This window comes from Atta colombica, unplaced genomic scaffold (assembly GCF_001594045.1).
Source record: "Atta colombica isolate Treedump-2 unplaced genomic scaffold, Acol1.0 scaffold198, whole genome shotgun sequence".
Classification (NCBI taxonomy): Eukaryota; Metazoa; Arthropoda; class Insecta; order Hymenoptera; family Formicidae; genus Atta; species Atta colombica.
The window spans coordinates 1330829-1345891 of NW_017259291.1; the positions used below are offsets into that span (position 1 = coordinate 1330829).

The following is a 15063-nucleotide window of genomic DNA, read 5'->3' on the forward strand; positions in this document are numbered from 1 at the left end:
AAAGTGCATCGACTTTCGCGTGGACTACTTCTGCCGGCCACCTCACGTGAACGCGATTTTCCCGCGAGACTTTTTGTTCCTCATCTAGGATATAAACGCGAAGGAAATTGCACCGTCACGACTCGGTTTCCCGTAACGTTAGCCACTTTGCCATATAATGTTGCACTTGGGGAGAATAGCGCGGTTTAAAATTACATCGCGATGGGCGCGATGATATGCAGATTAATATGTACGTTTCCGCAACCTCCCGTCGAGTCGCGAAACAACGAGAAAGATCGCTTAAACTTATTCAAAAGGTTTAATTAAAAGGTGCCACTCCGTATGCGCACCTGACAGAAATTATGGCACAAGCAAATTAAAAGAATATGTATGTATTCTTACAACAAATTTTGTTTGTAACAAATTTCTTTCAAAGTACAATTACTTTCAAAGATCGATAAAGAAAGGGAAAGCATGTTATTACATTATAATCATGTTCAAATTTCAATGTGTGAAACGGCTATTTTACTAATCGAATTATAAGATTCGGCGGTGCAATAAATCATCATCTATCCATAATCTAATGTTCATCTTATCTTTTACACAATCATATATATTAATAATATATATTAATTCAAGTGATAATTAATAATGTTTTAAAAACACGTAAACAATCGATAACGATAATATTATACAATCTTCCCTTTTTTCTCGGAGATATCAGTGAATCACCATTGAGAATAGATAATAAAAATATTATATTACACAGCTATAATGGTCTTCCCCTTTTTCCCAACATCAGTGTTCATTAATATCGAGGATAGATAATGAAACGATAAAATAAACAATTGCAACACATTACAAAATGCAGCAAAAAATTAAAATTTGAAAAAGTTAAGCCATTTAGTTTGCCCTATATTACTGAAAATCTTATTGGCATTGATCTTTAATCACTTTAACTGATTTGATATTTTAGCTTTGTAAAACTATAAAGTTTGTAGTGTATCTATTACAAAAATGGAATTTGAAAAAATTAAGCTCTTTTCGACAAAGTTTGCAGACAGACGAATGGACACTATGAAATACAATATACAATAGAAATTAAGAAATTTGCTATATTAGATTGTTAATCTTACACACATATTACTTAGATTCCACTAATATGTGTGTAAGAATAACAATCTCGGATCAATTTACTCTTTATCTTTTCTAATTCTGAGAATTAGGAAAAGGTAAACAGTAAATTAAACCGAAATTAAAGTTAATTTTGTGTAATGGAATTGGACCTTAGTACACGTACGTAAATAAAAATACGAGATTAGATTGAAATCAATAAATTCTCTTAATAATTGATCTGATTTGTTTGATATCAATATTATATCAATATTATTATCAATATTCCATATAAATATTAGCAATATTATCAGTTTAATAATATATTGTGAAGTATTTTTACTCCAATTAAACGATGCCAGTATCCATACTGCCAGTATCCGTTGCCGACATCAGAATCCACACACGACAATTAATAAGACGTAAGTAATTAAATATTATAAATAATTAAATGTTTTGTATTTATATTTTTCATTACATTAAATATATTAATTCAGTCAATTTATTATTTGATCCACTACGAATATTTGATAAACTTTAATAATATAAAATCACTTGCAATGCTTATATTGTAAAAAAATTACATGTAAAATTATAATAATTATAGCAGATAATTTTAAAATCTACACAGAGAAATATAATTTTACTGTTGTAGCAAACCTATAATTACTACTGTATATTCGTAATGGTAGCGATAAAATTTAATTGATACAATCAGTTTTAAAAATTATTTGTTATTAGAGAATCTGTTTTGTTGCTAAGCTAGAAAAATTTTGCTGTGTGTATTTGTCTTTAGAACCAAAGTTAATTTGCTGTTAAAGCAAAATAATGTGTTCTTAGCGAATTTTTTTACTATTGGAATAAAATTATTATTATTCATTCAAATCCATTACGACAGCAAAAGAAATTTGTTATTGTAATCGATTGTGTTATTACAGCAAAACTTGATTTGTTAAGATGCGCCTTGTACTCAGTGTATTCTTAAATGACTCTCGTCTCCTTTCTGGAGTCTTTTGTTATTATAACGTCGTTGTATTCATAAACGTATTATTGCGAATTACTTCTCAATATTTTATCGCATTTATTTTCATTTTTCCTTCATTATATACTTCTGTTACTTTATTCACGTCAACGTGTATTCATAATGATACGAAATCTGTAGGACAATTGAGGAATGCCTGACGAAATTATTTCAAAATTAATACATCTTTTTAATACATCTCTCGATTAGCAACAAACATGATTGAGAGATGTACTAAACAAATCTATTAACTTTTATAATACAATTGGTGTTCCATACAATTTGGTGTTCCATACAAACTGGATCACTAGAATCCATTCGTTTTTTTTATTCAGAATAGTTAAAAAAATCTCTAAAAATTCATTAACATACTTTCAACTTTCTAGAATAAATTTGAAACTTCATTTTGGAAAATAATAAAATATGTTTAATTTATATAATCGAAAGACTCTTGCACGGACAGAAATCGTTCGGTCACTAGTGACTCGACCTTGTGCGGTAAGAGTTAATTTTAATAAAAAAAAATCAGTGCTTGCTAATTTTTCAAAAGCTTTGCTTTTGTAGCAAATTGTATTAATAATGTAACAAAAAAGATTAGTTGATTAAATAAAATTTCATTTATTCTTACAGCAAAATAATTTATAGTTTTAGCTAAATTATATCCAGCAAATAGCAATCAGTACTTTTAATAAATCTCTTTGCTGTCCACATAGTAACTAATAAATTTTACTATAATATAGTAGCATAAAATTACTTTACTCTGCCAGCAAATTATTTTTCTCCGTGCAAAAACTGTAAAATATTTTATTATTGTATAACTTTCTGCCTGATATTGATATATACAATTCAATATATATTTATAATTAGAGATAAAAATATCCATTTTTATAAAATCGTACTAGTTTAGATATTTTCAATATAAACAATACATATTTAAATTATATAATTTTTATACATATTATTAATATAACATACAATTTACATACTTTTTTTACAATGCAACGACATTATATGCAATATATTCTTTCGTAAATGCTTCTCTGAAAAATAATAAAACCCGTAAAAAGGTTATCGAAATAATATAAAGTTAAAAGTTATTCATAATTTAAAAAGCAGATCTCTTATTAGAAATAATAAAAAAAAAACATTTAATTCAAGATTTAATGATACATACAAATTTTGATGCAAACTGGAAAAAGATGCTTTGCATCCGCTTGGGAATAAAACTTTGTTGTAAGATATAAGTTCTCAAGTTAGGATTGTCATATCATGATAATTTCGTTTTAAATGCAATAACGTAAAAATAATGTTTCTTTTCAACCAACGTAACGTGACAAATAGCTGGAAGGTGAGGGCTGTTCTAATTATCTTACCTCACCACGGGACAGTTAGGACAAATGATCAAAATTATATATAAAACGACTGTAGATATATCTAATGTATACTGTCGCTCAAAGATTCTTGTTACATGACGTCAATATGAACGGTTCCACATGATTAACTGTAAAAATTGTTATTATGACCCGAAGGTTTGTATTTCAATATGTAGTCAACCGGATAGTTTCACGGTCCAAATAATTCAAAACGAACATGTTGTTTATAGTGCCGAATTATTATTAATCAGGTACAACCCACACATCAGAATTTTCTCTTCCCCGAAATGAACTTAGTGAATGTTGTCTTCGACCTTCACAAAATTCAGAAAATAATAATTAATCCAGTAGGAATCGATTCAAATGTTAAATTAAGTAAGAACTACACGCAAAATCATCAATTTAAATTTCTGCAAATATTAATTATTCCAAAAATTTGATCTTTTTATTTTTATTTATTTTTTATTGATATTATCAGATAAACTGTATTATAACCTTAATACTGAATATTATATTAATAAGCAACTATTTATTTAATTATGATAAAGATTGAAATTTCCAATAGAAAAATTAATAACAAAGTAGAAATTAATTCTGTCGACATATATGTAAATTTCTGATTAAATTGATTAAAAACAATAATTAGAAATTCAGAAAGCTAATGAGAGTCTAACGCTGATGTAAGAGCGAAGAGTTAGGAAATGCAGATAATACTCAAGTGACGATTATTTTTATTTATTCGAATGTTTCAGTTCACTTTGGAGTCATCTTCAGCGAAAAAATAGAAATATGATACATTGTTAAAAGTAAGTCACAGATTGACAGAAATGCAATAATCAATACAGAAAAAAAAGAAATTCACAAACATTGATTTACAATTTTCATAAGATACAAATTAAAACAAGTCGTTCCTCAAATTAATATCAATTCATCTTGTTTGTTGTTGACATGTTGTTTGAAATTGAATGTTATAAAGTGATAAGGAAACGACAACTTGATTCCCTTATCTGCGGTTATTAAGATACCTGCCTATTCTAACTTTATATATCTGAATCTTCTAACTTTTTGTACTTACATCAACGTTAGACTCTCAGCCTTGTTCTGAATTTTTAATTATTGTTTTTAAGATTAAGAGTCCTTATTTATATATTTTTGTAATTGTTGAATTGTTTGAATTGATCAAATTATAATTAATTTAATATACATTTAATATACATCAATCAATTTATTACTCTACTGTTATTTACCCTGCAATATCCAGGTCAGTAATTACATACACACACACACACACACACACACACACACACACACACACACACACACACACACACACACACACACACACACACACGCACGCACGCACGCACAAAAGATTATATTTTTTTAGATATATGTCTATCTGAACATCCGGTGACCCAACAGTATTTTTCATCTGAAAAACTTTCTTAACTAATAGTATCATTTTAAAAAATTGATATGCTCCAAATAAGTTGGCGCTCTATAATTGTTTAAATAACAACAAATAGGAAGAAAAAGAACGCAATTATTCGTTTTGTAAAATAATTATAATTCACTCATCCAATAATTATTATCTTCGCCTTTCCATCGTTACAGAAACTAAGCAAGAGAATTATACAGTCCAATCAAAAATTGTCGTTTATTTTTAATAATGAATACAAGAGATAGGTAAGACACTTTTGAAACTTTTTATTAAATTTTATTACGGTAATAAAATACTAAGATATTTTTATAGAATAAGATCTATATGTTAGATTAAAAAAAAGAATTAAAATAAAGAAAAATTTATTCTAAAATTAAAAACGGCTAAAAATATATAAGATTTCAATTGTTGATCGATATATAAGCACTGAGACGTATGAATCTAATAAACAATATACAATATTTAGTAATAATTAGATTTCATAAAATCATATTCTTTTAGGCATTTTTAATTTATACAATAAATTTTTGTTTTTTACTAAACATATTTTCTTTTAGCACATCAAAGCCTGCAAAAGAGGCTATTATTCAATGTATTCAATCTCATGCGAAGAATCAGCTTCTTTATAAGGTAAGAACAATAAATGAAGAGCAACTTCAAAATATCAAATGTAGATATAATAAATATCATATTATTCGTCCTAATAATCTAAGAATTGACGTAATCTTATTAACTTTCTTATTTATAAATTATATTTCAATCCTAGTAATCTAAATTTTTATGTGCAGGTTTATAACATAAACATGCCCGTGGACTATCTTATCAAAAAAGCGAACGACTACATTAGGAAGAACGGAAAATCTATAATTGTCATTCCTGATTTAGAGATATTAGGAGGTTATTTTAAAATAAGTAATGGAATTTTAAGGTCAGCACTACTACAACATTATACGTATGATCGAGTCACAATTGAGAAAATGAATGTACAATTTTTTGTACAATATTTTTATTGAATTATCTATTTCAGCAAAATAATTAACTTTTCAGAGATTTGTCAAGTTTGAAAAGAATGGGAAATGCAACTATATTTACAGGACAGACAAAAAGTATAAGAGCTAACTTTGGATTTTCCAAACTTCAATTAAAGTGTAATTATGAGGTTAGATTTATAAATTACTAGATATTAAAATTACAAAATATTAGCATAAAAACATTCAACTTTTTTTTAATATTAATATTTAATGTACAGCTTATAATTGGCTCAATCATCTTTAAAGGCAACATATTCGCAACTATTAATAGATTAGGAATAGCGGCGAAACTAAATGTTGATAATGAAGAATACAACATGAGTTTGGAGAATTTCCAAATAAAACGTGGTCAAATCACTGTAAACATGACTGGTCTAATTAATGGTTTAATGAATATCATAACTAATCAATGGCCTTCATTAAATACTGAATTGTACAATGTGATCGAAGTTATAATCGGTAATTTTGTTAAAGAGCAAATTAAATTTTATTTGTAATTTATAATAATGAAGTTTTTCAATTATAATCACGCAAAATGAATTAACAATCTTTCAGTAATGATGCGATAAGTATAGGTTTTAAAAAATCCCATTATATAGTACATAAATTTAACATATATTACTTAATTGTACCGCTTTTTATTTGTTATAAATCATTGTTAGAATATTTATAAAATATCAACACTTCTTAAATAATGATTTTGAATTTTTATTGTAATATGTAGCAAAGTAATTATGTAATAAACCAAAAATATATCTAAAAATTCTATTATTCTCAAATATCATTTTGTACAGCAATATGCATATAATATATATAATACTTATCTGTATAATTTTTGAAAAATCTGTTTAAAAATGCGCATTTATTTTATATGTTAATTGAAGAAACTTGAATGGATTCAATTAGATTGTGCATCGTTATTTGTATCAGCAATTATTTCTGCCGGTTTGACAATAACAGCTTCGGAAATTGCAGCTTTTTGTACATTATCTGTACATTCGTGGGAAGAATTATTTTCATCTTGCTCTAAAATTTCTTTTGTTTCAATATCACTGTTAGAATTAATAACTACAGGATTATTATCTTGCATGATATCGTTATTAATGTTACTAGTACATTGTATTTCCATGGTAGTATTATCACTGTCACTATTATTTGTACTCATTGCACGCTTCAAAGCTAAATATTCCTCCACTGATCCTGTTGGAGCTGTTTCAAATGTAACAGTTGCATCCGTAGTCGATGGCTGTACAGATAAGTTTGGTGATTTATTCAGCTTAGATAATCTTTGACGTTCCCGCAAACGTTTCCGAATCTCAGACTGTATTTTCGATTCTTTTATTACATTTTGAACATCGTCAGTCTGATAATAACGTGAAGCCCAAGTTTCTGTTGAATCCGATTTTGACAAAATAGTTTTGGATACAAATTGCTCATTTTCTTGCTGAGAAGAGACAATTTTATCTTGACTTTTATCTTCATCACTATTGTCTATTTCCATGACTTCACAGTAATCATCCAAATCAATATCATCTATATCTGTTGATCTCTCTTCTTCAACTTTACTTTCTTCTGTTATTTTCTGTTTTATCTCATCTACTTCTTCAATGATAATTTCATTTTCATCAGAAGGATTTAATTTCGATTTAACACTTTTATCACTTGATTCCTCATTAATCTCAGTAACGTTAATTTGTGTTGACTCTGAAGAGTTTGTAATAATAGAAGCAAGTTGTAATTTTCCACGTGACTTTTTCTTCGACTTTTTCCGTCTCTCAGCAACATTATCTGCAGAAATTGATATTGATAATATATTGTTTTTTATATCTACATTTCTTTCGGGCATTATTACTTCACTTGTATTAATTAGATGTGTTTTAGTTAAAATATTTGTACTATGTATCTCTATTATTCCTTCATTTTCTTTTCTTTCCTTCAAATCTTGTGAATTGGTTTTGATAGAATTTTCACCTAAATTATTCACAGATTTTCCGGCATTTTGCAATTCTTTATTCACTTGTGTTTCTTCCCTATCACTATCACTAGACAATAACTCAACAACTGGAGCAGGGTTAGGAATTACTAAAACAACATCTTCATCTTCGCCTTTAATATTTTGTTGAGAACTAATAATTCTTTCTAATTGCTTGCGACAATTCTCTTTCGCTTTGTCATCTATGCTAATGTTATTTTCTATTGCTTGAGTATCATTTGTTTGTGATAAGTTAGAAGGAATTATGTCTTCCTCTTTTCGTATCAAAGCTCTTATTGCGCGAGCTCGCATTTCTAGTTCTAATAAATCTAACAAGCTGTCTCCTTCTTTTCCTTTATCCTTATCATCTTCCCTTTTAATTTTAACTTTTTCAATTTTATCATTACTTTCGCTTTTAATGTTAGATTTTATTTTAACATTAGGTTTATTTACATTACTTTTCTTATTAACTGGCGCTTTTCCTTTAATTTTTGTTTTATCTTTTTTTAATTTTCCTTTCGTACCATTCTCCTTTTTAGACGAATCATCATCGGTTAACCATTCCTCTGTATCGGAAATGATTTCTAAGGAAGGGCCTATTAAGAGGAAATTATAAATGAGCAGTTTATTTCATAAAACTTACATTCTATATTAAAAATATCTAGTATTTTTATTTATATACCTGAATCATCAGAATCTTCATTTGTGTCTGAGGACTCCAACATAGGTTTGCCATTTAATATAGATAATATTCGAGCTTTAGACATACCATTTAACTCACTTTCACACCATTCTTCAAGTTCACTTAAATCCATATGCTGTATAAGAATAATATATATATATACTATTTGTGTTTAAAAGAATATTTTCGTATAACTATTATTAGCTTAAATATTTCATAACTCACTTTAAGAACTTGTGGTAGCATGAGACGAATCTTTTCTGGCTTAACAGATTTAAAAAGTTGTCGAGCTAGTATTTTACGATCAGACAAATATTCTCTAATTGGTTTTAAATCTCTTGCATCAATCTCTTCTTCGTCTGACGATAACGACGAAGATGTGTAAGAAGATGCACTGCTGTATTCCTAACAATAAAATTATCTTTAAAATAATGTGCACTAAAAATCCTTTTGTAATATTTTCATAATTAAAAGCAAAATGTTCTATAAATATATAATTAATGATAAATACCTTATTGTTGCCTATGCTATTTTTATTTTTAGACATCTTTATATCATTTAAGAAATAATTGCTTTAATCTGAATAAATATCAATGAATATTGAAATAAATTACTTTAACTTGTAAAACAATTCCCTCTTCTAATATTTTTATCTGAAAAATATATAGATTAATAGATACTTCACACAATCCTGTTACATTATCTTACATTTTTTGTTAAAAAATAAATCTACATGTAAAAAAGAAACTAAAAAGGAAAATTACATGGAAAATTCTATAAAAAATACAATTAAAAGTAAATTTAATAAAAGATCGAATCAATAATAACCTAACCTATTTCTAGGTTATTCTTGTCGCTGTATAAAAACAAAACTAATAGAAATTTCACTTGTCACCATTTATAATTACATATAATACTTACTTTATTTATTAGATACAACGTAAATAGTATAGCTTATTTCTTGTAACAATTATAATTCGCATTACTAGCAATTCTTGTCCATTGTTTACAACGAATTGTGACAGATGTGACAGCGATTTAAACGGGATGCGCCATCATTTGGTGCATTCGACAACGACATCATCGCAATCCGATAAAGATTTACTAAGGGCATCGTATAGATGTCACTAAATGAACGTGCCAACGCTCTGTCACATTTCAATGCAACATAATACAATATAACCTGTACCGTTGACAACTATTTGTCAACAAAATGATATTAATTAAGTATAATTGCTGAATGCTCGCTCACAGTAAGTACTACCGTATTAAAGAAATTAAAATGTTTCATGATAAAATAGAGAAATTCTATTTTAAATGGATTTTTATAATGGAAGCATTTGTCTTTGACAGGCATTTGACAGATAATCAAGTTTCCAGTTAAAAATTAATCAGTTTTGAAAATTATCATATATCACATATCGTTATCTCAGTGCAGACACAAATATTTATGAAACTTTGATAATTATGCTGATTGAGTATTTATGATACTATTTGTCAAGTTTAGTACCAGTCACATATCTTTGCCTAGCACCTGTGTAACTCAAGGAACAAAAATGTTGAATCGCTTTAAGTCAGTATTAATGAATGCTGTAGGCGCAAGCGAGCTTGGCCTACAGTACCCTAATGATTCAGACAATGATATGATGACAGACTATATTAATTCTAATTATGTGGTAGAAGTTGAAAATAAACCTTATAGCCGTCCAAGTTTTCTAGGCTTGACAGCTGAGGAAACGCAGGTATTTCCGAATCCTTATATGAATTATATAACAAATTGATTTATGTATTTTTTAACTCTTATAATATGATTATAATGATATTTGTATTAAATGAATGATTGTTTATTTTTGTTTATTAATAGGTGAGTGCAGATCACAGAGTAAGACCTATAATAGTTCCAAGAGATCTTAGCCGTTTGCCGTGGTGTGCTGGCTATGCAGAATGTATAAACGCTGGAAAGAGTACTTGGAATGAGGATCAAGCTTCAGCAACACGTGGAGATTTGAAATTATTAGATGTTAATGTTACATTGCCTTATGTCATGTTTTCAATGTTTGATGGACATGCAGGATATCAAGTGGCTCTTACAGCAAGATTACATCTACACAGGATAATCCTTGTGTGTGCTATCTTTGAAAAAATTATTGTCAAAATAATTCATATGTACATTATGTAAGATATTCATATTAATATTTAAAAATAGGAAAGGTTACTGGCTATACCAGGCAACATGTTATTAAATGAAGATGAAAATGAACTGATAAAGGGTAGAGATCTAGTGACAGGTGCTATAGAATTAGCATATAGACAAATGGATCAAATGGTGGAGATGCAAGCTCAAAATGGTGGTGGTGGTTGTACCGCTATTACAATTTTATTTCTTAATGGAAGAATTTATGCGGCAGGAGCTGGTGATTCAAGGTATGTAATTTATATATGTATAATATAATATGTATATTATAATTTATGTATGTATACATATACTCAGCAAAACATCAACAGCAACAGTTAGTTATAATTCCCAATTGAATAATACAATTATTAAGTGTTATAATTATTAAAAAACGCTTGTGGAAAATTATAACTAACAGTATTCTTAGTTAGTGTTTCCTGAATAGTATATTGTGTGATAGATTAAATATTTATGTAATTGTTTCTAAATGATTACAGGGCCGTATTAGTTTTGGGAGAGGAACAACGTGCTCTTACTAGAGATCATACTCCAGATTCTGAATCAAATCGTGTTAGAGCTCTAGGTTTTTTAAGAAGTAATGAGTTGCTCAAAGGTCATTTTACTCCGTTGGAGTTTAGAAAAAGACCGTTGCAAAAGGAATTGGGATCTTTGGTTTTATATAGAGAACCTTTTATGACAGGTTGGGCATATAAAACTTTAACACATCCAGATTTAAAACTACCGCTCATTTCAGGTCATGGAAAAAGGGTACATTGTCATATATCTCAGCAATAATTTATAATTTTATATAAAAATGCTCTCTTGTTTATGATATAGATATATATAAATTAATTATTTATAACATACAGAGCAGAGTAATGGGAACGATAGGTGTGACTAGAGGCTTTGGAGATCATGGTTTGAAAGCAGCAAATACCGGTGTTAATATTAAACCATTCCTATCATCACAACCTGAAGTACAATCTTTGGATCTGGACAGTTGCGATCTCACCGAACGAGATTGTATTATTGTCGCCACGGACGGACTTTGGGATGTAGTATCAGATAAAACAGCGGCAGCAATACTTAGAAAGACTCTTGCACCTGATACTCCATCATTAGAATATAGGTATCATCGCAAAATATATACGCAAAAGTTAATTTAACTACAATAAACTATAATGTATCTATTGGTTTTCAGACTCACGATGGGTGCTCAAGAATTGGTGCAAGCAGCAAGAGGTCGATTAATCGGTAGAGTTTGGATGGGAAAACCGGAAAATCCTAATGATTCGGACGAAAAATCCTCACCTATAGCTTCGGTGGACGATATTAGTGTGTTAGTAGTACCTTTATATCCATACTTATGCGAGCATAAACAGTGGCTAAAAACAACACAGCAAGAACGAAAATATGCTGCGGATTCACTAGCAACAATGTGCTTCGATTATCCTATCTCTAACAGATCCACTGATAATCCCTCATAATGCATCATTACGGTAATCTGATCAAATGCTCTGCGAGCATTAATAACAATGTTATTATTCATATGCAGCTAACGAATTACATTTATTTGCATTATTATAATGATTTGTCGATATTCATGATGATTTTTATTTTACTGTAGAATAATTAGCGATATTCAAGTGCACAGTTGCCGTATATTCTCCTTGATTCGCAAAATATTAAATTATTGTATACTGCCACGTATATATGTTAACTACAAATAGCTATGTTCTTATTATTTAAGTAAACATTCCACTGTGACATTATTTTATACAACATGAAATATCTACAATATTCCGAATATATGTGATCATGTATAAGCACCTCATATATATAAGCATTAATTTCTAGATTGTTACTGTGTGATTGTTAATAAGTAACTAGTATAGACTGCATACAATGTAACATTGTGCGCATATAGACTGTACACAATGGATGCTTTTCAATTGTAAAATCACTAGGACACTTTCGTTGCATATAATAACACAAATTGTGTTCCAATTGCTGTAATCATCAACATAACACTACACATTCATACTCAATCCAAGAGTTAACTGTACAGTGGTGAATTTCACTCACACTGCTGGATTAGTATACATTAAAGATTGCTTTTTATAAAGTATTTAAGGTGGCATTATAATAAAAATAATCAACTTTGATAATTAAATAATGCATGTATGTTCTATTAAATAATGTGACATCATTATTGGACATTAAATTGTTCAAAATATTCATATACAGCTTTTACATTTAACTTTGCTAATTTCATATAAAACTTTTAGAATAGACTAATCTAGTTTAATATCAAATTCGCTATAAACTTGGATTGTCTAGTGACAATTGCATATATATTACTAATTACGGCAGCTATAAATGAGGTTGGAGGATGTTAGGTAGACAATATTTTGGCTTTTTTCATTCAACACAAGTCAAAAAAGCTACATTTAATCTAACTATCTGAAACCGTGCATAGTGTTACACATTCTGTCCAAGTGAATTATGCACAATGCTGTATTTTGTGCATTCCTGTGTATGTTTGTGTTAATTGTGATTAACAATTGAAAAGCAACCAATGTAATATTAAAAGATACCACAATATTTTTATATTGCTTTTGAGGCAAACATATGTTACCATTCAATATTTTGAACGTATTATAACATTTCATTTTTATAGCTTTAAGTTAAAAAAAAACATTAACTTTATGACTACGAACGTGTGTGCGCGCGCACACGCGTGATCTGTGTATGTGTGTGTGTGTGTGTATATATATATATATATATATAAATTAAAACTGAGACTGCTGCATTAAAAATGAATAAATTTTAAATAAATAGTTAATCAATTCTCTTTATTGTATTGATTTATTATTATATCGATATTATTTCCAATCATTAGGAATATTAGGAATGTTTTGCACGTTGTATATTAGAGAGTTAACAGATAAAATTGTAAGTATGATATGTGATGTGTGTAAAAAATTGTACATAAAAGAAGCATTGCTATCTTTTCGCAGTAACCATGATAATAATTAGATTTTATTATTAGATGAGAGAACATTATGTATTACACAATTGTAGCTATATTATATTAAATAAATATACGAATATCTCTATTATATGTTTATTTACTTTGACTTCAGTAATCTTGAAAGATACTTTACAAGACACATTTCATATGACGATGATTTAACTTTCTTATAACTTATTTTTTATGTATACCATTTTCCATTTTTTTGCACAAACAAATTATTTTCGCAAGTAATGTTGAAATTTGTATTCACTGAAACTGAACCATCTTTGAACTCCGGTGCTGCGTCGATTATTATCTGTGAAATGGCATTATTTCCGAGGACCTGTCACGATTAAAACATTCCGGTAATTGTAAGGATACTATTTCATTTGTGCGTTTTTGTCGTACGACAAATATGTACAGAACAAAGAATTTCTCCACTCCTAATCAATTAACTGGCTTGAAAAATTTTTTGTACGATAAAAACACACAAATAAAATATTACCTTAACCGGCACTCCCGATAAAAACTCACACTTGTTATAATAGCATTCTTAGCATTTTTTGTCTTAGCATTTTTGCTAGAACTAATGCGCATTCAGTACACTTTAAAACCGTTGTACACAAATCGACATAAATAAGATGTACGTTTAATAGAAATTTAGAAACGAATTAAATCGCAAAATATTCAATACATTTTATTGTGCTATTTGATAAAATATACATAAGGCACTTTATCAATTGAGATATTTCACTTTTACATTTTAATTAGAAGAATGTACAACAGCTTTAATGCGCGCACTAATTCTGTCAATGAAAAACTCTTTAATGAATAAAATTTGTAATAATAAGATACAGAGCGAGAATAATAAACACCGAATCGCGCTACGAAAACTTTCATACGTTGCGTCGCGCGTGATGCGATTGCGTGCATCTACGATGTCGTTATGATTCGAGACGACACAACGCGAGACAATCTAATGAAATAAAATGATTAAAGTTAACGACGAGAATTAAATACTTTTTATCTCGTTTTCTGGCTAATGCTGATGTATTATAATCGCACAAACTTCGAAAGTTAAAGTTCTAAATACATACTCGTAATATCATTTTTAAAAAACGCGAAAAAAATCACGAGTAATTACATCCAATTATTCCCATTAATTTATAGTTGAAAAAGTTAAGTTTAATAGAGACACATAATCACAATTTCAACTCTTAAAATATGCTCCTTTTAATACAGAGTATGTATTTCTCGAG

At 28.5% G+C, this 15063-nt stretch overlaps 3 protein-coding genes across 4 annotated transcripts; 2 read left to right on the plus strand and 1 right to left on the minus strand.

Moving 5' to 3' along the window:
* The first annotated feature begins 1431 nt into the window (after nt 1-1431).
* On the plus strand, nt 1432-6507 carry LOC108686971. 2 transcript variants are annotated; one of them, XM_018192505.1, is made up of 6 exons: nt 1432-1514; nt 5101-5172; nt 5485-5557; nt 5716-5855; nt 5975-6086; nt 6177-6507. In XM_018192505.1, the coding sequence occupies exons 2-6, from the start codon at nt 5156-5158 to the stop codon at nt 6453-6455; spliced, it is 621 nt and encodes a 206-aa protein (XP_018047994.1). In that variant the 5' UTR covers nt 1432-1514; nt 5101-5155; the 3' UTR covers nt 6456-6507. The 2 variants fall into 2 exon arrangements, with proteins under 2 accessions (XP_018047994.1, XP_018047995.1); XM_018192506.1 differs by lacking the exon at nt 1432-1514 and adding an exon at nt 4701-4747.
* A 313-nt stretch (nt 6508-6820) lies between these two features.
* Nucleotides 6821-9159, minus strand: LOC108686860. The gene is made up of 4 exons (XM_018192356.1): nt 9124-9159; nt 8838-9017; nt 8613-8748; nt 6821-8526 (listed from the first exon to the last, which is right to left on the minus strand). Exons 1-4 carry the CDS (start codon nt 9157-9159, stop codon nt 6857-6859), a joined length of 2022 nt encoding a protein of 673 aa, XP_018047845.1. The 3' UTR covers nt 6821-6856.
* A 918-nt stretch (nt 9160-10077) lies between these two features.
* On the plus strand, nt 10078-12275 carry LOC108686958 (protein phosphatase 1H). Its single transcript, XM_018192491.1, has 6 exons — nt 10078-10354; nt 10477-10734; nt 10819-11036; nt 11286-11556; nt 11658-11917; nt 11990-12275. Exons 1-6 carry the CDS (start codon nt 10097-10099, stop codon nt 12273-12275), a joined length of 1551 nt encoding a protein of 516 aa, XP_018047980.1. The 5' UTR covers nt 10078-10096.
* Nucleotides 12276-15063: the final 2788 nt, after the last annotated feature.

Bases quoted from the DNA above. Each gene is read 5' to 3' on its own strand.
- LOC108686971 (XM_018192505.1), top strand. The intron at 5,558-5,715 runs GTAAGAACAATA...TTTTATGTGCAG, and splicing joins AGAATCAGCTTCTTTATAAG to GTTTATAACATAAACATGCC. The intron at 6,087-6,176 runs GTTAGATTTATA...TTTAATGTACAG, and splicing joins AATTAAAGTGTAATTATGAG to CTTATAATTGGCTCAATCAT.
- LOC108686860 (XM_018192356.1), bottom strand. From the start codon at position 9,159: ATGTCTAAAAATAAAAATAGCATAGGCAACAATAAG. The intron at 9,018-9,123 runs GTATTTATCATT...TTTTATTGTTAG, and splicing joins ATAGCATAGGCAACAATAAG to GAATACAGCAGTGCATCTTC. The intron at 8,749-8,837 runs GTGAGTTATGAA...ATTCTTATACAG, and splicing joins TGCTACCACAAGTTCTTAAA to CATATGGATTTAAGTGAACT.
- LOC108686958 (XM_018192491.1), top strand. From the start codon at position 10,097: ATGATACTATTTGTCAAGTTTAGTACCAGTCACATATCTTTGCCTAGC. The intron at 10,355-10,476 runs GTATTTCCGAAT...GTTTATTAATAG, and splicing joins TGACAGCTGAGGAAACGCAG to GTGAGTGCAGATCACAGAGT. The intron at 11,557-11,657 runs GTACATTGTCAT...TATAACATACAG, and splicing joins TTTCAGGTCATGGAAAAAGG to AGCAGAGTAATGGGAACGAT.